The sequence below is a fragment of the Corvus moneduloides genome, chromosome 3 (assembly GCF_009650955.1).
Source record: "Corvus moneduloides isolate bCorMon1 chromosome 3, bCorMon1.pri, whole genome shotgun sequence".
Classification (NCBI taxonomy): Eukaryota; Metazoa; Chordata; class Aves; order Passeriformes; family Corvidae; genus Corvus; species Corvus moneduloides.
This window is the reverse complement of record NC_045478.1, coordinates 36,565,493-36,587,488: the sequence shown is the minus strand read 5'-3', so window position 1 is coordinate 36,587,488 and position 21,996 is coordinate 36,565,493. Positions and strand designations below refer to the sequence as shown.

The 21,996-nt window shown below is 36.3% G+C and overlaps 1 protein-coding gene across 3 annotated transcripts in view; it reads left to right on the top strand.

The window, feature by feature from the left end:
- IBTK (inhibitor of Bruton tyrosine kinase) overlaps positions 1-21,996 on the top strand; it is a 57,723-nt gene that overhangs the window by 17,770 nt on the left and 17,957 nt on the right. For 2 of the 3 annotated variants that reach the window (XM_032104906.1, XM_032104907.1), the window contains exons 9-25: positions 1,215-1,338; positions 5,285-5,462; positions 6,160-6,334; positions 7,156-7,749; positions 9,756-9,842; positions 10,752-10,834; positions 10,937-10,974; positions 12,743-12,836; positions 13,224-13,325; positions 14,067-14,184; positions 15,880-15,940; positions 16,641-16,768; positions 18,215-18,327; positions 18,942-19,090; positions 19,290-19,453; positions 20,598-20,690; positions 21,808-21,966. In XM_032104906.1, coding sequence (XP_031960797.1) covers positions 1,215-1,338; positions 5,285-5,462; positions 6,160-6,334; positions 7,156-7,749; positions 9,756-9,842; positions 10,752-10,834; positions 10,937-10,974; positions 12,743-12,836; positions 13,224-13,325; positions 14,067-14,184; positions 15,880-15,940; positions 16,641-16,768; positions 18,215-18,327; positions 18,942-19,090; positions 19,290-19,453; positions 20,598-20,690; positions 21,808-21,966 — 2,460 coding nt within the window. The remainder of the gene's footprint in view (positions 1-1,214; positions 1,339-5,284; positions 5,463-6,159; positions 6,335-7,155; positions 7,750-9,755; positions 9,843-10,751; positions 10,835-10,936; positions 10,975-12,742; positions 12,837-13,223; positions 13,326-14,066; positions 14,185-15,879; positions 15,941-16,640; positions 16,769-18,214; positions 18,328-18,941; positions 19,091-19,289; positions 19,454-20,597; positions 20,691-21,807; positions 21,967-21,996) is intronic. The other variant, XM_032104908.1, reaches the window with a different exon arrangement.

Here is a 21,996-nt window from a genome sequence, read left to right as displayed (position 1 = left end):
GTATGTGTTACTTTTCTAATCTGTCATGAAGAACAATAGGTGAAGATTTCACTGTAGTTGTATACTTGCAAGATATTTTAAAGATTCTTGTGCATAAATTACAGAAAATGCAGTGGTGCCCTATGTTCTCCTCATTTGTAGTTCTTTCATATGAACTAGGGCTATCGCTTTTGTTTGTTTCTTCATTTTGTTTGGTTTTTTTTTTTTTTACAAGAGGCTAAGGTGCCACTTGCTGTTTACCAAAGATATTTAAAAAAACACATTAGGAGGAAATATTTTGTGCCATAAGTTTAAAAACATTGAAACTTGTATTTTTTCTTCCTCTGTTAGCCTTAATTTGTTTAAGTGTATCTTGGTAGAGACACTGAAGATCTGCTGTTTTGTTTATTTATGTTGTTATGATTTTGAATCAGTAATTTGGGATCTGAATTTCATAATTAATGTGTAGATACAGTATGTTATAAAGGGTAATTTAGGTTGCAAGAAGGACCTTGTAAAGTCATCTGGTCCATATATATGGATATAAAACCTGTTGAAGAAGCTGGATTTTTGACTCATGAATTTAGGAAATTGTTTAATCCTGTTCTCTTTTACTTAGTTTGCAATAACAGATTAGAATAAATTTTTTTAGATTTGATTTTGCCCAGCTAACTCCTCCCTAGTTTTTCAGCTTCACTTCAAATTCTAACAGTATTTATTGACATATTATAGCTTAATGATTATTTTATACTTCATTTCTACATGGTGGTAAGTGAAAGTGTTGACACTTGTAGAAACTTAATGCAGTGTCCTGTGCTCTTTTACTAAGCAACTGAGAAAAGATAATGAGTTTAATTTTGATCAGTTAAAAACCAAACCTAGCAAACTCCTGAGAAATGACCTGCTGAGATAGGATAGATCTTTTAATACAAATAACTGATTAAATTTTTGTACTGATGAAATCAAATATATCATTTACCGATTTTCACTCATGGAATTTTTTGAAGAACTTAGATATACAATGTGATAAAAACAAGCAAAAAGTATAGTCTGCTATAATATTATCAGTTATGTTAATAGTACCAGTAGGGTGAAACTAAACATAAGTAATTTTTCCATTTCACTGTCTCAATTACATTATTTTACTGCTTGTCTAAATGAAAAAGGTAACTGTCATAGAACTAACATAAGTACACAATAGGGAAATACTAATTTAACCTTTTGTGTTCTTTCAGACAGCTGAACCTTAAAAAAGTTCTTGTCAGTGGAGGATATTTGGAATATAAAGTAGATACCCAGCATCTTAAAGAAAATGGGGGTCAGAAGACTTGCATTCTGGCACTGGATGAAGCTGGAAGAGTAAGTTGTCATAATTATAATTATATGGCAGGCAGCATAGTGGTTAATCAAACTTTAAACATAAGACAGGACAAAATCATGCACAGAAAATAACCAATTTCACAGAATCACAGAATATGCTGAGTTGGAAGGACCCACAAGGATCATGAAGTCCAGCTCCTGGCCCTAAACAGGACCATCCCCAAGAGTCACAGCAGGTGCTTGAGAGCATTGTCCAAGTTCTTCTTGAACTCTTTCAGGCTTGGTGCTGTGACCATTTTCCTGAGGCCTGTTCCAGTGCCCAACCACCCTCTGGGTGAAGAATCTTTTTGCAGTAAACCTCCCCTGGCACAATTTCAGGCCATTCCCTCAGGTCCTGTCACTGGTCACCACAAAGAAGAGATCAGTGCCTATCCCTCCTCTTCCCCTCATGAGGAAGTTGTAACTGCAGTGAGGTCTCCCCTCAGTCTCCTCTTCTCCAGGCTGAACAGGCCGAGTGCCCTCAGCTGCTCCTTACACAGCTTCCCCTCAAGGCCCTTCACCATCTTTACTGCCCCCCTTAGGACACTCTCTAACAGTTTAATGTCTTTCTAACATTGTGGCACCCAAAACTGCCCCCAGCACTCAAGGTGAGGCCACCCCAGTGCAGAGCAGAGCGGGACAATCCCCTCCCTTGCCCAGCTGGAAATGCTGTGCCTGATGTCCCCCAGGACACACCTGGCCCTCCTGGCTGCTAGGGCACTGCAGATTCGTATCCAACTTGCCATTGACAGGATCCTCAGGTTCCTTTACGTGGTGCTGCTTTCCAGCATCTCATTCCCTGCTCTGTCTGTACATCCAGGGTTGCTCCCTCCCAGGTGCAGAATCTGGCACTTTTGCTTGTTGAACTTCATGTGGTTGGTGATTGCCCAGCCCTCTGATTTGTGGAGGTCTCTCTGCAGGGCCTCCCTACCCTGGAGGGAGACAGCAGCTCCTCCCAGTTTTATATCATCTGCGAACTTGCTTAATATCTCTTCCAGTCCTGCCTCCAATCATTTATGAAGATGCTGAAGAGCACAGGACTGAGGATGGAGCCCTGTGGAACCCCAGTAGTGACAGGTCACCAGTGTGATGTCACTCCATTCACTATAACCCTTTGTGTCCAACTCATGGGCCAGTTGCTCACTCATCCCATGCTGTGTTTATCCAGCTGTGTGCTGGACATTTTGTCCAGAAGGATCCTGTGAGAGACAGTATCAACAGCTGTGCTGAAATCCAAAAAGATGACATCAACTGGCTTCCCTTGGTCAGCTAGGTGGGTTACCTTGTCATCAAAGGAAATCAGGTTTGATAAGCAGGACTTTCTCCTTATGAAGCCGTGCTGGCTGTGACCAGTGACTGCGTTGTCTTTCAGGTGTTTTTCAATACCTTCCAGAATAATCTTCTCCGTAACTTTACCAGGCACTGAAGTGAGACTGACAGGCCTGTAGAGTGTGGGGTCCTACTTCTTGCCCTTCTTGAAAACTGGAACAGCATTTATCAGTAGCTGGGACCTCTCCAGATTTCCAAGACTGCTCAAAAATCATTGAGAGTGGTTTTGCGATGACATCAGCCAGCTCTTTGAGGGTTTTTGGATGAATCCTATCAGGCCCCATAGATTTGCAGGGATCCAGCTGGAGCAGCAGATCCTTCACAGTCTCAGGGTTGAATGGGAGTTGATCATTCTCGCAGTCATGGTCCTCCAGCTCAGGGCACTGAGACCCCCTTGTTGAGGACAGAGGCAAAGAATGTGTTGAACACCTGTGCCTTGTCTCTGTCCCTGTTTGTGGGGTGACTGTCCTCGCCCTGTGATGGGCTGATGTTATTTTTGCACTGCCTATTGCCCTTCATGTATTTGAAAAAGTTCTTTTTATTGTTCCCCCGTCAATTCTTTTCTGTACAGCTGCTGGTGATTTTGGTTTTTTTTAGGGCCATGGGAAGATTACAAAACTAATGTGCAGTAGTTAATTTTTAAATCTATGGACTTCTAATGCCTTCCAGTGAAGGTATAAACTTTGTTTTTACATACACATTAGTGTATGTGGTTAAGGTTCTTTTTGTTGATATTTTTTTTCTTCCTATCTCGCCTATCACCCCACTTACCCCAGGCACCTTTACAACTTTCAGAAGTAGTCTCTGGACTTGAGGTTTTAGAGCCTTTGCTGAAACACGGCTGTTTGTAGATGAAATGTCCCTTTTATTGTCAAAATGTTGCACCTAAACCTGGTGAATCATTTAGTATTTACTGTTAAATGTAGATGCTGTATTGTCTTAGAATTGGAATGCCGTGGTGAATTTATTGGTTTTTTCCCCTTACTCTTTTTTAAGTACTGGTTTACAGGACTCTAAAAAATTCTTTTTCTCGATCTGCTCACTGGGAGATCTCAACTTCACTGCCATCTAGTGGTGTTTACAAAGAAGCTTTTTCTACTAAAATGCCTTCTTAAAGAATGTTAAAAACTGAGCTTGTATATCAAAATAAGGGGAAATGTGGTTATTTCCTTTTCTTTCCTTGAATTTGGCTGAATTACATTTTGAGATGATCATATCTTTTCATTATGTCGTTAGTTGTCTCAGAGATTATAAGCTTTCAATTCAGTATTTGATCACGTGGCATGTAGCCTCTAGCATCTGTAGTATTGGTAGTGCCCCTTCAACATCTTTGGGACACTGCTTTGGAAGTAAAAAACTACTTGATCTTCCTGCATCAGAGGAACTATGTCCGTGTACATTTCATATCTTTCCATGTTGAATACTGACAAGTACTGGAATCTTTAGTGCTTTCAGGCATTATAAGTTATTGAGTAAGAAGAAGGATGGGATCTTAACACTTGTAATTCCTGGTCTGGCTTGATTGCATTTTCTTTAAGGGAGTACTGTTTAGGCTAGAAAATAAAAGTCACAAGGGGAATCTTGTATATACATACTCGAAGAGAAGATGTAAAGAAGATAGAGCCAGGCTCTTTTCAATGGTGCCCAGAGCCAGAACCAGAACCAGAGGCAATGGGCACAAACTGAAATAAAGGAGGCTCTATCTGAGTATCAGGAAGCACAGAGGGTGGTCCAGCACTGTCACAGGTTGCCAGTTAAGGTTGTGAAATCACTGTGCTTGGAAATACTCAAAAGCTGTCTGGACATGCTCCTGGGCAGCTGGCTCTGGGTGGTCCTGCTTGAGCAGAGAGTTGGACTAGACAGCCTCCAGAGATCCCTTTCAATTTCAGCCATTCTGTGATTTGTAGGGAGGAGAAAGGAAATAAGTTACTCAACTCCTTTTGTTGCCTCCCTCTGTGCAGGTCCTTCAGTGAGAGAAAATGAAAGCCTGACTTTAGTTAGCACTGCTAATGCCACATTTGGGCTTTACCTTGCTTGGGGCTGTCTTTCAGACATGTACAGTATACCTTGTTGGTGTCTTGCTGTGCTTCATATTCCTGAAGGTTTTAAAGTTTGCATTTGGTCATGATCTCCTTTCCAAACCTTGACTGGTACAGAGAAATTTGAGATTTATTGTCAAACAATTAACAGGAAATGGTTTAAATTTCCAGTGTGCTAGCTTTGAATTTTGTCTGATTTATAAGCAAACCAGTTGGACAAATCTGTAAATTAAGAACTAGATAAAACTTGTTTCTTAACTTGACACCTTTTACTGTCCTTGTTGAGATGTCAGTAAAACCTGTCCTATGGATGACTGCTGTGAAGATATTTGAATGTTTGGAGAAGCTTCTCAAATGCCCTTCATGAGCAAATGGATCTTAATATCACAATAGATTTTCTCTTTTCCTTGTAGATTCTCTCTGATAGGTGCTCATAACACTTTATCCTAAAATTTTGAAGAATGTCTTTCTCCTTTTATATGCAACTTTGAGATGTGTTTAAAAAAGTAGTGTGTAATATGTAATTGCTTTTATATGATGTGAAGATCTTTTCTTTCTTTAAAAATTTGATGTTGTAGGTGTTTTGTTGGAAGTCATCTAACAACTCCATGAAGCAGTGTCGTTGGGTGTATGGCCGGCAAGTCTTCATGTCTGATGTTGCATTAAATGGGAATGAAATAATGTTTGTGACACAAGATGGTGAAGCCTTTACGGGGAAATGGCTGGAAGAAGGGAAAAAAAGCTCAGAAAAGAAAGGTTAGCTGTGATTTCTTAGTGGTTTTTAAATACTTTAAGTCAATAAAAAAGTTTAATTGAATCTTTACAGTCTCTATCAGTATTATGTGGTGAGTTTGTTCTTTCCTCTGTGACTGACAGTTCTTAGCTCTGACTGCTGCTGTACTCTTCCTCAGTAATACTGAGATTTACTTTGCAGTTTTCAGTTAACCTTTAGGTGGAGATTTCTGTAAAGAAAAGTACTTCTGAAGAGTAATAGTAGCACAAGGGTCTAGTGCAATGGTCTTGTCACATATTAGATGATGAGTCCTAAGAGAATTGGTATTGAGTAAAAGTAGGAGCATATAATTGCTTCCACTGCTAAGTCTGTGAAACCTGTTTCCCACTCCCCTTATCTGGGCACAATACAGGGTCCAAAGCAACTTCCACCTTATTAACTTGGCTCATATTGCTGAAAGTAGGTCCTGATGGTTTGTTTTTCTGGAAGGAACATATCTGTCTCATACAGGACAAGATTTTAAGTGAAACTCTCAGCTCTCCTCCTATGTATTCTGTAAATAAGCAAGCTGAAGTCTTCAGCATGATTTAGTCTTACTCAATTACTCCATCAAAGGACATACAGAAGTCATAGTCTTGTCTTTTTCGTGTATTGGTTGCATTTTAATTAGCAGGATCTTTCTGTGATGTGTATTCACTTCCTTTTTTTTTTTTTTTACAGAACTTGTATCAAGCCTTCAGCATCCTTCATGTGATGTGTCTTGTGAACATGACACAACCAGTGTGTATGAAAGAATTCGACTTCAGAAGCTGACATTTGTCCACCGAGCTGTCAGTATTGCCACTGATCCTAGCGGCTGTAATTTTGCTGTATTACAGTCAGATCCTAAAACCAGGTATATTAAAAATAACAACAGCTGTAATTTTTCCCTTTTCTGTGTTATTGCGATCGAATCATTCTTTTCTAAACTGTTTTTTGGCTCATAGAGAAGTCACAGTAAATATGGTTATCCATATTGCTAGAGAATAGCACTTCTTAGTAATTATGTTGAAGTTACCCAAAGGCCTCAGCTTATATATTTGCATAATAATAGGCAGTACTGATGTTTTATCTGAAGTGTTTAAGGCAAGCATTTGCCATGTATTTCCTAACACACTCTGAGTTCTAAATACTGTAGAAATTCACCTCTTCAGTAATCACCAATAATCAGCTTTTAAATAAAAGTGACAAGTGAATTTTTGTTTGTTTGGAAAGAAATGTGTAAAGTAAAATAAATAAATAGAATACTGGACCATGTTTCTTATGCTCTCATAATAGTTTCCAGCTATTTATGTGATAAATAGCTAAACACTAGCTTTTTTTCCTTGTTGCTTCAGTTTGTAACACGAAATACAGCAAACATTTCTGTGTTTTCATGTTGGAAAAATGAGATGAAGATAAGATAGTTCTGATAATACTGGTACAGTATAAAGGCAAATACTATATTTGATATTCTGAAGCTAGACAGGTCTTATTTGTGTAGTTTAGTTGCCTTAATATCATATTATTAGTTGTTTTTGTAAAGAACAGGACAAGAAATGTTGAGCAGTGCAGCAATGTAAGAAAAAACACAAAGAAACCAAACTGTAACAGCATCATCCTCTTCATTAAACATACTATGTAAAATGTTATGAAGCTTGTAAATGGTGTTTGATTATGGATTTCATTTTGTTCTAGTCTGTATGAAATTCCAAGTGTGTCACTATCAAGTTTTGGAATGGATTTTGGCAAACTCTTAGATGAAACAGATGAAATGGACAGCGTCCATGATGTAACTTTTCAGATTGGCACAAGAATGTACCCTGTGCATAAATACATCTTGGCTGTACGCTCCGACTTCTTCAAGAAGCTCTTTGTCTCCAGTGACAACCAGCTAGACACTCCAGACATCTACCGTAAAGATGAAGATGCTGTTGGATGTGATCTTTATGTAATTGAGAAAGTCCATCCAGATCTGTTTGGCTACCTTCTGCAGTTCATATACACTGATACTTGTGATCTTTTGACTCATGGTTACAAGCCAAAAATCCCATATAAAGAAAAATCAGATGAATGTCAAGATACTTTAATTTCTAATCTGAGAAAAATGAGTTTTGATGAAAATGTTAATGGAAAGTCTGCATTTGAGATTTATAGAAATAATCAAGTGCAAGTTATAAATGAAAAACAGAAGAGCAAATCTAAAAAAGGCAAAGCTGGTGAAGAAGCTAACCTCATTAAAATGTTGCAAAGTGCAGCAAAGAAGTTTGGACTCAGCAGTTTAAGTGGAAGGTAGGTGAAGGGAAGTCCACTTACATTTTGACAAGCTCTCCATGGAGTGTTTTTATGTAAGCTGATCTAACTTTAGTTGTTATGGCAATAATGGAAATTAGGATACTAATGTTAGAATAGAAACTAGAGGGAGATGGTAAGGGCATACTACTTGGGAACTGGCTGGGCTTAATTCCAGTGCATATAGGAGTTTCAGGTTGGTGGATGGTGAGCTATTCCATCACTGTTTGTGCATCACTTGTTTTGTGTATGCTTATTCTGTTAGCATTATTATTATTTTTCATTATTTTTCTGCCCTATTAAAACTGTCTATCTCAACCCACAAATTTTACTATTTTTTTCCTGAATTCTCTCCCCCATCCCACTGGTGGGTGGTGAGGGGAGAGTGAGTGAGTGAGTGGTCTTCAGTCAGCTGAGTTAAACCATGACAGTATCTTTTAAGGCATAGGGTCTGTGGGATTTGATATCTGATTCAAATCATCTGACTTTCCATAAAGGCTGTCAAAAACATCAGTACTTGTTAGTTGGAGATAGCTGATCAAACTGAGTTTTGGGTTGATTAATTTCTGTCCTGTGGTCTGTAGTCTAGCAGTTTTTTCACAGACAGCATACATGTTTAGTATAAAACAGCAAAGTTAAATTCTTGTTCAACTGATGTAATTTTTATATTACATGGTGAAGCAAATGGAATTGAGATCACATGTCTCTGTAGAACTGCATTAATCAGTTTGGGGGTTTTTTTTGTGCTTTTATCCTTTCAAAAGAGGGGAATGAGCTTATTCAGGGCAGTTTTCTTCACTGTACTTCTTGCATGCACAGCCAAGATGCGAAGCTGCTGCTAAAACTGAGTTCCTAAGTAATATTTCCATGGTAAAGTATTTTGCCTTTAAAGGTGTATTACTTTGTAATCCACCAGCAGCACTCCTGTGTCTTTACCATCCCATTCAGAAGCCTTCTTGATGAATTAGGATGCTAAAAAAGCCTGTGCTTAAACTTGCATCTCTTCCCAGCCACTGTCTTTGCTCACTTTACTGACTGGTAGCGCTATATATTTTTACTTCTAGATTTTTGACCCTGTAGTACTGAACTTTGCCCTTAACTATACAGTATAGGTTTCATCTAAGATAATAAATACATATTGTAGGAACACAGAGTGCCAAGAATATTTCTCTGCCTGTTTTTAAGGGTTCTTACCCCCCTGAACAAAACTGTTTTAACTTTCAACCTTGGAAAAAATTACCAACAGTCAGACAAGAACTAGAAAATACAGTGGTGTGAATTAGGTGATAGACTACTGTGTAAGATTGTCACAGGGTGAAAAATTTAGAGGTTTTGGGCTTCTCTTTGTAGTAAATAGATAAGAGTAAAAAATATCAAAATGGAGGATTGTTGTTGTTCTCTAAACCTTCTTCTCCTTCTTCTCCTACTCCATGTTCTGCAGTAAAAGTAGTTTGGAATGATTGGATAGAGAATTCCGCAGGTCCTGCCCATGTTACTGAATAATTGGTAGGAAAGTGAAAATAATGTATTTTTTTAGTAACTATTGGTTAAATTATCTTTAAAAGGCTGTGTAAATCTTGATAATTAGAGACTTCTCTCCTGCTTTCTGTGCTCTGTGCTGTACCTGGGCCACGCTAGTGGCTCTGTTCTTCTGTTAAGACTTAATAAACAACTATCCGGCAGCATTGAAACTCAAGGAAAAGTCTTGGTTTATCTTTGAAACTCCTTGCAAGGACTTTTAGAAAATTCTCTCCCATCAGGAGGGATTTGATTTATGGCATGGTTCAGTGTCACATATCTAAGATATGGAAAGAATGTCAGTTACATTTTGCATCTGCCTTGAAGACTTTTCAAATAACAACTGTCCCTTTCTATTTTTGTATGATGATGCATTTTTGTATTCACAGTATGAGCCCACTGAAGTACTATTACTTTGTGAAACTGCTCTTAATGGTTTGAACTGTATACTAATTGTATTGCTTATTACTAATGTTAATAATTTGCAGGTTGGATGGAGTCAGATTAGAAAATGGAAAAATTAACGTTGTCAACAAGAAGAATGGGAATAAACCAAAGTTAAATCAGAAGAAATGGTAATTTTTTTTAATCAAGTTTCCCCTACCTCACCATCTTTCTCTTATGTCATCGCTTTGCCTATTAAGTGTGGACTAAGGTTGATCCAGCTGCATTTTAACTTTTGGTGTTCAGTTCTCTTTATCACAGTAACTCAGATTTGGCAGTTCTCCATGGATGTTTATAGACTTGATCTGTAAATTAGTAATTGGAGATAGATTATGTGTGGTATGTCTTTGTTTCTTTTTACTGCACCTTAATGTATTCTATGGATTAACTGTAATAGAATGCTAATGCCAGAAGAAATGTTATGGGTAGTCCAGTCAAAAGCAATTTCACTTCTGTAAATCTGCTTGTTGTGACAATAAGACTATGGCTTGGAAATAAGCAAATGCATAGTGTGTTTTCTAATCTGCTTTTAGCAAAGTGATGGGTTTTTTTTAATTCCATTGATGTGGTCAAGTTACTTATACCCAAAATCTTGAATAGTCTATTTATATAATAAAAGCAACATTGCATGAAAGTAGCTTTTTCACAGAATTTGGGTTGCTTCATTCTTAAAATGCATCATCAAGGCCTATGGTACCTCCTGATAATGAAAAAATAGGTAACTTAACATAGACCATTTAAGATTGGCTAAAATTAGCCATAATTAATTTATTTAGCAGTTTTGAAACAGTAATTTGTTGTGTTTTGAAGGAAATATTTCAGATGGAATTTTTAAAGCTCAAATTTGGACAAAAAAATTCTCCCTGGAAAGTATTGTGCCGGTACTTTTAGGTTCATGTTCTGTGGTATTATTAAAGTTCAGGTGTGTTTTATTTCAAAGGATAAATCCTAACTTGCTAAAGGAAACATTTATTTGTAGAGTTTACAACTTACAGATCTTCTGAATAGTCACAGTTCTGATGCTATTAAATATCTTCTAGTTCATACCTCTGCGATGTGACCCTGAAATCTTTAGATGGAAAGGAATTCCCATGTCATAAGTGTGTACTTTGTGCAAGACTTGGTATGTGTGTGTATTTTTATATATATTTATATAACATAAGTCATATTGTCTTTTTTAACTGTCATTTTATTGCATCTTGAACTGAAATGCCTTTCTTTACAGATTATTTTCACAGCATGTTAAGCAGCTCATGGATTGAGGTAAGTTTGCCAAAACCATGTGTGGTGGTATGGTTTTTTTTTTGCATCAAGTAAGTGACAGCTTTTCAGTTTTTCCTATAATAACATATCCTAAATACTAGGGAAAAGGAAGGGCCGGATTCTTGGATTCTGTTTGCAAGAAAAAAAACCCACAAGCCACATTTTTTGGTTACTCTATTTGTACTATTGAGATTGTATATTAAATAAGAGTAATAAATGTAATGCTGTATATGGGAGGAACTTACTGCTTTTCTTTTTGGGGTTTAGTTTGAACTAGTTAATGGATTTATAAAAACACTGACTGGACTGTTCTTATGGGAAACTACTTTGGATGAATTTTCATTTTCTTTCTGTAAAAGATCGTACAGTTTAAATAGTATGCAGTTTGGAATAGCTTGTCATATGCAAGAGACAGCAGGATCCAGAGTCAATGTATAGAATTCCAGCTGACTTTTGCTGTTAAATGAAACGGGATATCAGGGACTATTCTATTTAGTCACCAACTGCTCTTTCAAAAGTTGTAGATCTTTAATTTGTCTTGGTTCCTATTTGCTAGCTGTGTTTCAATGTCCTGGTTGTTCCTGGACATTGTAATTTCACTAAATACTCTGTTTAACTACTTGAGTACTATTGATAGTGTTTGTGGAAAGAGACGAAGGTATAAGTGGAGAAGCATTTTTCTGAGACTGAAAATTAAAGCAGTATGCAGGAGTTCCTCGAATTTCTTTGCTTTCTGGCAATCCATTAAGAACCTGGTGAAGTACTGGCAGTTCTGTTCTGCTGTAAAACAGAGCTTTACCTGTCCTCTAGGTTAACTGTGCTGCCTTTTCCTAAGTCATCCCTGAGAAAACATATTTGAAACACTGTGAGAGAAATTATTTATTTAAGGGGGTTTTTTTAAGTGTAGAGTGTCCATTACTGTAATGGATTTCTGTATCAGTAGTATGTACTTCTTAAGTTACCTATTAATTTGTAAGTAAATCTAAATCAACCTAAACTAATAAGTAAATATTTTATGAAGCAAGGGCTATAGATGTTATATAAAAATATTAATGTCTGTAAGAGGTTTTTAAACTTTAGAAGTAAAATGTGTCAATACCAGTAGTATGTTCTAAAGCAAAATAAATATTTTAGTATGAAGCTTTACTTGAGTGCCACCTGAAGTAAACCAAAGTTGTTAAGCAGTGATATTGCATAAACACAAATAGTGAGTGACAGTTACGTGGTTTAATGGCTAATGTTTGCTCTTATAAGGGCTTTACCCTAATGGTTAAGGTGGTTCTTCAAATGGAGGGCTCGATGAGGACCTTATTTTCAGAGGCATTAACAATAGGGACTACTTCAATATTATTGTTATTTGGGAACTTGTGATTTCTTTAGATCTTTCAACCTTGGAAGGAAAGCAATTCAGTACTTGCATGGAGGGTTCCTGTAGTTCTACTTTTAGACAGTTGTGGGTAAAGGAATATAATCAAGGAGGATTGTTAGAGTAGATGATCAAAGTGATCAAACATGAAACTGTTTCATGGGTATTTATTCAGAACAGATTTTAATTGCTCTGCTGCAATCAATTCTTAATTGAGAAACTTGGACAGATTTTGTACAAATGCTTAAGTAATTGTTTAACTTCAAAAATATGACCCTCGATCTGAGTCATTTTCTTAATATAATTACTGTCTTAATTTTGTATTTTATTCCAAGTAGTCAGCTTCTTTTACTCTTTCTTCTTTTTCTTTTCTTTTTTTTTTAATATACTTTGTCTATTTAGGCTACCTGTTCAGCTCTGGAAATGCCCATCCATTCTGACATACTACAGATAATTGTGGATTACCTGTATACAGATGAAGCTCTTGCCATAAAAGGTGCCATTAATATATTTTCAAGTGTAGCTCTTGCAATTTTTGTATTTTTAAAATAGAAATTCAAAACTTAACATGCTTGTGTTGAAGTTATATGTAAAAAATCAAAATTCTTGATTTTTGCTTCAGGGTTTGAGGTGATAGCAGTACCCCAGGCCTCGTTTTACCTATTCTTTAGTTTGTCAAACTGCAGTTTTCCTTTTCCTTCCTTCTGTTGCTTCAAAAAGTTGACGGTTGGTGCTCTTCTAAGCTATTCCTTCTGCTGTTAAAACCCCATCCGAATTTGTGAAGCCGCTATAATTGCGCTTTGATAAAAGCTCATTGAAGCTGTATATGTTATAGTTGCTTTTGATTTGCCCACAGTGTTTTACATGATGCTTTGTTTTCCAGATTCTCAAAATGTGGAATTCATATGTAACGTTCTTGTGGTAGCAGACCAACTTCTGATATCCAGACTCAAAGAAATCTGTGAAGTAGCCATTGCAGAAAAACGTGAGTTCTTCCACTTGTAATTTAAAGGGTTAGAGATTAAAAAATTGTATTTTTAGATGTTCTTGCCTTTTGTGGCACAGAATTTGTGTATCTTCCTTTCAGCTGATTATGTTTTGATGTTCATTGCATGTCTGCTAGTAGTTACTTCTTTAGTCTGAGCAATATTCTAGGTTAGTATAATCTTCCATTCCTTATGCATCATCTTCAGCTCATGCTCTTTAATAAAAAAAAAGTAAAAAAAAAAAAGAAATCTAACCACCCCCAGACCCCTATGAAACCTTTATTTCATTGAATTAAAGTTTCTTTTCTTTAAAATAGGATTAAATGAATTCTCTTTCTATTTCTGTCCTTGTATTTAGTGTTCCCTCTCTCCTCTTTCACTCCACTTATTTTTTCTTTCTGGAACATTTGGAAGTTTAACAACTGTTTATGCTGTACTCGAAACTCACTATTTTTAAATTTATTTTTCCCTTTTATTTTGGACTGCTGGGTTTTAATATTTTGAAACTGATCTGTTTGTAGATAGAGCTTTTTAGTTCTGTGAAGCAGCCATTGCATACAAGCTGCTACAAAGTTACATGGAGTTTCCTATAGTTTAGGCCATTTGTGTTAGCATTTTTTCTAGGAATGGGCTAGTATATGATGTTTCAATAACTAGCTCATGCTGTACAATGTCTTAAAACAGCCGCTTGATACTACAGCCAATTATCTAATGTAGTGTGTTGTGTTTTGTTTCTGCAGTTACCTTAAAGAATGCTGCTGAGCTGTTGGAGTTCTCAGCAATGTATAATGCTGAACAGCTAAAATTGTCCTGCTTGCAGTTCATAGGACTCAATATGGCAGCTTTGCTTGAAGCAAGGTAAGCAGGAATGCAAATGTGTTCATGTATTGGTTGTAAAACTTAAATATCCCAAAAAAGCAAAAGGATTGGAAGAACTAATATGGACAGTTTAATGTTAAAATGCCACTGAATGCTGCTAGGTTAGAGGTAGGCTCATTTTTGCCAGTTAGGGCGAGAGAAACTAGTTAAATATCTGTACATAGTGTACCAGTTCTATAGTACAAAACCATATGTTACAGTCTGGCATGAAGAGCCTCTCTTGAATTCAGTGGCTTTAACATTAGGCCTAGCCTTTTTCAGGGTTTTAAAAGTGTTTTTGAAGATGCATAAAACTGCTGGGGAGGGGGGAAGGGTTCCCACCTCCATTTGGAGGTTTTTTGGGGGGGCATGGTGATTATTGTGTGGGTTTTTTGTTTGTTTTGGGATTGCTTGTTTGGGTGGGGGGTTTTTTAAACATGATTATTATGATACATATTTGATTCATTCTAAATAGGTTTATTATATAGCTGCTGCCTTTTCTAAAGAGGATGGGCTTGCCATCTGGTAGTCTTTTTGCTTTAGTGTCTGCAGTGAGAGCTGAACAAATTCATTTATTATCCTTGCTTTCCACAGTGATTCCTCTAAAGTTCTGAGAAGCTGAAGGTGTGCTCTGGCCTTCCTTCTCTTGATGCTTTTGGACAGGCCTTCAGGTTGCTTCCTAAGTACATGTCACCTTCTCAGAGCAAACCTTATCAGCACTGATTGAAGTTCTTTTCTAGCAAAACCTTAAAAAAAAAAAAAAACCACCAAAAAACCCAGCCAAAGAAAAAAAATCTCTATTGTTAGTCCTCTCTGTCCTTTTTGTCAGACTTCTTTTCACTTAAAGAAGTTTTTAGAGATCTGAAACAGTTCAGAATGCCAGAATTTCATTGCTATGTCACTCAGTGGCTTCACTTGCATCACAGATACAAGTGAATTTCAAGCAATTTCCCTCTTCATATCTTTATAAAATACAAGCATTATAACCTTTGATTTTGGAGAGAAGAGTAAAATTCTAATAACATTGCCTTAAATATTACTTGGAATCTAGATTTGTTTCATCTTAAGCCTAGAAAGAACATGCAACATTCTTACTGTGATTAAGACTGTATCTACAGTCTATCTAGCAGAAATTGCTAATATGAATTATCTTCTGTTAGTGTTGGGTAGAAAGACTTATAATTTGAGACACCTGAGACAGAACTTAGTCCTGACAGCTTTGTGTAAGGAGAACTGCTCACGTGGACAAGAGAGTTCTGTTGAGTCAAGTTTGTTGCTCTAGTATTATTTTTTGTCATAAATGTCTGTGTTGTGTGTTGTGTTTGAGTTTTATGGAGAATTTATATAGACTTGGAGTATTTAGATACATGTCAGGAAGACTTGACAGTATGCAGAAATAGGTAAAGCAATGACCAGTTCTGGTAACTTAACTGTATAGGTCTGTATTGGCTGTGACCTTAGGTAAAGGTAGGTGGAAAGTTTGTGTATTTAATCTTGCCTTACAACAAAGGCATTGATTAGTTCATATTTTGTGCTCAGTGTCTTCCTTTAGACTCTGACCACCATGAATAGGTGATAATATCTGTAGGTGAGATTCATCCAAAACGTTCATTTGAATTTTTCATTAATGTAATTTTTTTAATAAGCTGCTAAGATGAATTTGGTTTTTAAAAATAAAGATTTTTTTTTTTTTAGGACTCTGGATGTCTTAAGTGATGAAGTTGTGAAGGATCTTTCTGTTTATTACAGGAAAATGGTAAGTTGTACAACTTGAGTGTAAACTGATTAAGTGTAAAATGAGAATAGATGAGTGATAAACACATACCTGCAGAGTCTGTAGGTGACAGGCTAAGCGTGGAACATCTGACTCAAAAGACGAAGTTGGCCGCTGCTATTATCACTCTCAAGAAGCTCGTATTTCGTTATTCGCGAGCTACTGCTGCAACAGTGTTGCGTCTTTTTAATTAATCAATTATACACATTAAACATATTAATATTCTGTAATTAACAATTGTTGCATGGAACAGCATAAGCAAAACCTGTGGAAAAGAGCATCCCATACTCAGAAGAAAGGAGAAGAAAGCTGAAAAGTTCAGGGTGATTGTATAGATGTTAAAATCAGTAAGAAGAATAATGCAAAAATTGACCTGTAATGCTAAAGGCTGAAAGCCAAGATACATTATAGTCCAGTATTCTTTAAGATAAATGTTTGCAAAATCTTGGAGCATTTTTTGACATAAGTTATAGATGGATGAAACATAGGCATTTTGAGTCTGTCACTTAAAATATTTCTCCTATTTTGCTTAAAGATACAACTTAAGTTTATAAGCTTGTTAAGTAATTAATTACCTGATCTGTGAAAGTGTTTTAAATGATGATTGATTTTGGTCCTCTTACATAAATTTGCTAGCATGCAGCTTAAGAGAAACTTAATGTAATGGCTTTTACAACTACAGATTCCAGCTATGGTCAGGAGAGTAATTACTCCATATCCAGATGGACCTGACATAAGTTGTTTTGAGCCTGAAAATGGAGAGAACTTTGTCTTTTTAAGGGAAGAAATGAATACAGAACAAAATTCTCAGTAAGTATCTGTTTTTGCATCAATATGTTTAACTAGATGAACTGTGTGTGGTATTAATCCTCATTTGCATTGGTGCCTGACTGCCTTTAAGTTCAGAATTGAAATATTAAGAAATGGAGCTTTCAAAGACTGTTCTCAGTTTCCTTAATATTTGAAAATGTTGAAAAACTGCAGCAGAGCACTTTCAATTTATAAGTAGCGTGTGAGGAAAGGTTGCAAAATAAGCATTCACAACAATATTTGGGAGTTGTGCATGTAATGAGAGTATCTTTGTATGTGTGGGACTAACTGTGGAGTTCACTGAACTTCACTGAATTATGAGAAATCAAAAAAGAAAAAACATACTTGAATGTACTATAGGTCTGTTTGAAAAAATTGTGATAATCTACATTTCTTGATATTAACAGAATTGTGAAGTGAAATACAGAGCTTTGAAGTATGATAGGATGACTTGGTAAAAGGCTTCCAAATAGTGGGATACAACATTCAGAAAAAACTTCACCTGCAGTATTGTGTATTGTTCTGAGCACTTGTGTCAGGAAAAGTTGGACTAAGTGAACTGGTATAGGTAAGAACTAGTAGATCAAGGGAACTGAGAGGCTATTTTGTATTAGACTACAAGCTTTTCAGTGTTTTTCAAGGCTGGGTGGTAGCTGCTAGGGAATTGGGCAGTCCAAGGATTGAAAAATAACCACCCCAAGCACTGTAGGGTAGTGCTGCAGGAATGATTAAGTAGTTACATAGTAGTTACTTCACAAAAAGCAGCTTAGAAAGCTTTGAAATAGCACACTGTAGCTTCAATTCATATAATTCTGAATTTCTAGTAGTGTTGTTAAAATGAAAGATGCCTTTTTTCTGAGTTTACTCTTCCTAATAGCATATATAGGATCACATGACATTTAGGTAACATCACCCTATATGTGCTTTATTGTAAAATTAGTAGTATCACAACGGCAGTGTTCATGTTGGGGAAAAATGAGACCAACTCTGGCATTTATTGAACTTTGGTAATTTAGGAGAAGTGAAGAGAGAAAAAAAGTGGAGACTTGTCTGTAATTTGCTTTATGTCAGTTGCTGGGATGTGTAGCAGGTTTAATCTGACCTAGGTGGCAGTGCCAGCCTGTGCAGCAGCTGCATCTTCCACTGTCTCAGTCTGTGTGCAATATAATAGTCCAGAGACTAGATCTAGATTGGAAAGAGTTTTTTTCTTTTCCTCCTGGATTCTTCTTTCCCCCAAAATCATTTATGAAATGGTTGTGCCAGTGCATAAGCAGAGCAGGAGCAAGCAGCTAGTGCCAGCTGGTGAGATCAGCTACTACTGCTGAAGTATAACTGCTGCTGCTGACTGAAAAATGTGACATTGACATGGGTAGTTCTGAAGCTCAGTTTCTTTGGCTTTAATGCATTTGGGGGTTTTTTTGTTGTGTTTTTTTTTTTTCCTGTTAGGGAAGCCCTTTTCAAAAAAGCAAAAACTAAGGCAAAAAAGAAGCCACGAAAACGGTCTGACAGCTCTGGAGGATATAATCTATCGGATGTTATTCAGAGTCCAGCCTCTACAGGTCAGTGGGAAAGAGATTCCTTTCAGGTATAAAATCAGAACATAAAGTGTAATATGCAATGCAATGCAATTTCTGTATTTCCAGAAGGAAATATTACAAAGATTATTTCTTTTCTAGTGAACACTACAGTTGAATGTAAATAGTGAATTCTTAAGATTAAGAGTTTTTTTAAAGGATGTTTGTCATAGGAAGTTTGTGCCCAAAGTTGACATGAAAGCATGCATTTTATCAAATAAAGATAATGGACATTTTCTCGAGTGGTTTTAGTAAGTGGAAAATTTCTATTAATGCATTGTGGGTTTGGTTTTTTTTTCTGGAATATAAAGAATAAATTAGCCACTTTTTATTGAAAAGATGGTAGAAGGCTTTAAAGAAAAAGTGTTTTTATTTGTATATTGTAAGACAGGAAGAAAACTGGGAGTAATATTATTTGAAAAAAAGATTTAAGATGGTCTAAAATTTGCCTATACTTATTACAGTCTAATATTCTGGACTGGGTAAACTTCTGGTTGTTTTATATTCATCGTATGGAATGAATAATTTTTGTGTTTGTTAAGCATTGTTTAGTCTGGGTCTCATGATTTAATAGTTCTACTCTCTTTTCTTATTTCTAGGCTCAGTAAAACTGGATAAAGCTAACTCAATAGAATCACTTCCAGAACTCTTAACATCTGACTCTGAAGGTAGTTACGCAGGATTGGGTAGTCCCAGAGACTTGCAGTCCCCTGACTTCACAAAAGGATTTCATCCCGAGAGGACTGAGGTTTGATTTCTTCTTAGCAATTTTTTTGTTTGTGTTTATCTAGTCCATCAAAAGCAGAGTTTGTATTTTAGAGTCTTTCTGTGAAGCTGTTGTACTTACGATGGAGTAGACAACTTTAGGGAGTTACTGTTTATTTGATTAAGGAAATAAAAATTAGTGTTTGTAGCATTTATTCAACAATTTTCTGCCTGATTTTTAGATGAAGGACAAAGTATGCAGTCAGGGTATGAAACCCACTCAACCTAACAAGGAGATGAAGTCATACAAGGGAGCATCAGCATTGACGCAGTCTGTTCCACAGTCCATTCCCAGTGCCAGACACAACTCTGCAAGCTCTCCCAATTGGGTAGCAACCAGTTTCAGGTGCAGTAATACTTAAAATCACTGTTCTACACTTGGTAGTGAAAGCTAATAATGTTCTATTCAGACTAAAAAGCCATCTGCTCTTCAAAATGATCGTACATTACTTGACGTGTGAACTCAAGATTTTGCTAATTTAATAAAAGGGGTACATGTTGTAATTATTCATTGAGAAAAGCAATGCTTTATATATTATTCTTTTTTTTTTATTGCTACTAGTCTGTAGTTCTAATACCTGTTTTTAGAACACCTGCTTGGTTAATACTTTGTAAAATACTTGAGAGATTTTGTAGAATCAGACCATGCTTGAAGCCATTAGAAGCTCCATTGTACTTTGAGATTTTTTTAGACCTTTAGACTTAAACGGCTGTAAAAATCAACACCACAGGTTTAACTAGTACATTAATAAAAAAATGGAGTATTATTTTTTATCTGTAGGGAGAAATGGAGAAGTGCTGCTTATAGTTTATTTCAATGCCTGTCCTTGAATCAAGTTGTAACACATCTTAGTTTACAGGTACCTTTAAGTACACACAGTTTAATTTATAGTTTTATGTAGAGCTTGGGAATGTCTAGATTTAATTCATGCTCATTTCTGTGGAAGTTTAAAATTAGGTCATTTACGGAAAAGAGACTGATTCCTGCATTTTGAGAATGTTACTGATGTCTATGTAGTGCTCTGACTGCAAAAACTGTTCTGTTTGTCATGTGAAATAATTTTAATACTGTTCTTCAAAGAGAGATCTAATTCAGCCTTTAGGAGAGAGCTGCGAGGAGTGCCTCTTTAACTTAGCATGAGCATTTGACTACTAAATAAGTATCCTTATTTAGCTGTCTAATTTTTTTGAAGTAATCATAGTTTTAGGTATCTAATTCTTTTAAAGTAATCATAGTTCACATCTTTTTGTTTCATAGTATAATGAGTCTTGAAAGTATTTTTATAGTGTGCTCTTAAGTATGTATATATTTATAAAAGTTTTGTCAGAAACATTTTATTTGAGGTTTGCCATAATTGAGGGAACAGACATAAATTACACAACCAGTTACCAGTCTTATGTATGATTTAGAGGATTTCAGTGAAGGCTGGAACTGTGGAATGCGAGTGCAAATCAGTGCCTTGCAAGGTAACTTTTTATTTTTCATTTAGCCCTGCCAGCCCTCCTGCTATGGATCTGAGAACCATCATGGAAATTGAAGAAAATATGCAAAGATGTGGAACCATGCCAAAGGCAAATTCAGGGTTGGTAAAAAACCAAAATCTATAAAAAAAAGTGTGATAGGCTAGGTTGTTATGAATTTACTTAGTGGTTTAGGCCATTCAGAGTTTAAAAAAAGCAGGAGAAAAGTTGTCCTATTTGGTTTTGAACAGCTTTGTTTACTTCAGTTCATTATGTTGTTTTTCTTTGAGCATACAAAATGTATCCCTTTATTTTACTCTAGCCTTGTTTTGTCAACTACTGCAAAAGAGCAAGTGAGCTAGTATCTTAAATAACTGGCCTGCTCTGCTGAGCCTTTCTATTTCCAACCAGAAAGAATTAATTCTTGTTCCTAGGACTTTGGAAATTACTTGTGAATGAGTACTGTATTTGAGAAGTTTGTTTCTTGTCTCACATTCTCTGTCATATCCCAGCACCTGTGTCTTGATGTTGACAATTCTTCAGACAGAAGCAGGGATGGTTCCTTCTTGTAGAAGCATCCCAAAAGACTCAGGAAGATAAATATGCTTTCTTATGAGGCAGTGTATTAAACCTAGTATTTTTTAAGTGGCGATATATAGAAGAGAACTGGAGGTGACTCTCATGACCTTTGAGGTCTGGCATTCTTAAAAAGGATGGTTAGGAAAGTACTCATGGAACCTGGTAAAAGCTTGCTTGCTAGATAAATTCAGAAGCTGTAAACAAAACAGCCAGGACTGAAGAATCCAAATAGTGTAGAAAAGAAAATTATTACAGATAGAAGAAATGGCTGTATGTTGTTGTATACATTTTTTTATGTATGAATATTTTGGGTTTAAGGGAGCTAAGCTTGACAGTCTAAAAAATCACAAGGTTAGAAAATAGTCTTCCTCTGATGGTAGTCCTCTTTTGGAGACTTGATTCCTACTCTGCATGTTCTCATTTACAGATGTCAATGTGAAGAATACTTCTATGATGCTTTTCTTTCTGTCGCGCTTGATATTAATTGATCTTCTTTTTGCTTCCCAGCCATCTGAGCCCTCCCCTCCTTGCCTTTTGGCACTCTAAACAAAGTATTTTGGCCTAAGAAAGAAGTATTTCTCAGTTTAATTTGCAGGATTAAAGATGAATGATCTCAAAGGACAATGATCTTACATCTTTTTTTGCAATGTCCATTGACAGCAGAATGGTGTCTCATGGAATCAAGCTTTCTCAGAAGCAAAGGAAAATGATTGCCCTGGCAGCAAAAGATAATGGATCAGTAGCTAGCAGCCCAGAGCCTACCACTCTAGTAACGACACCACCTCCACCTACAAAAGTTGCGAAACTAGGGAATGCATGGTATGTTATAAACCAAATATAAATTCTTTT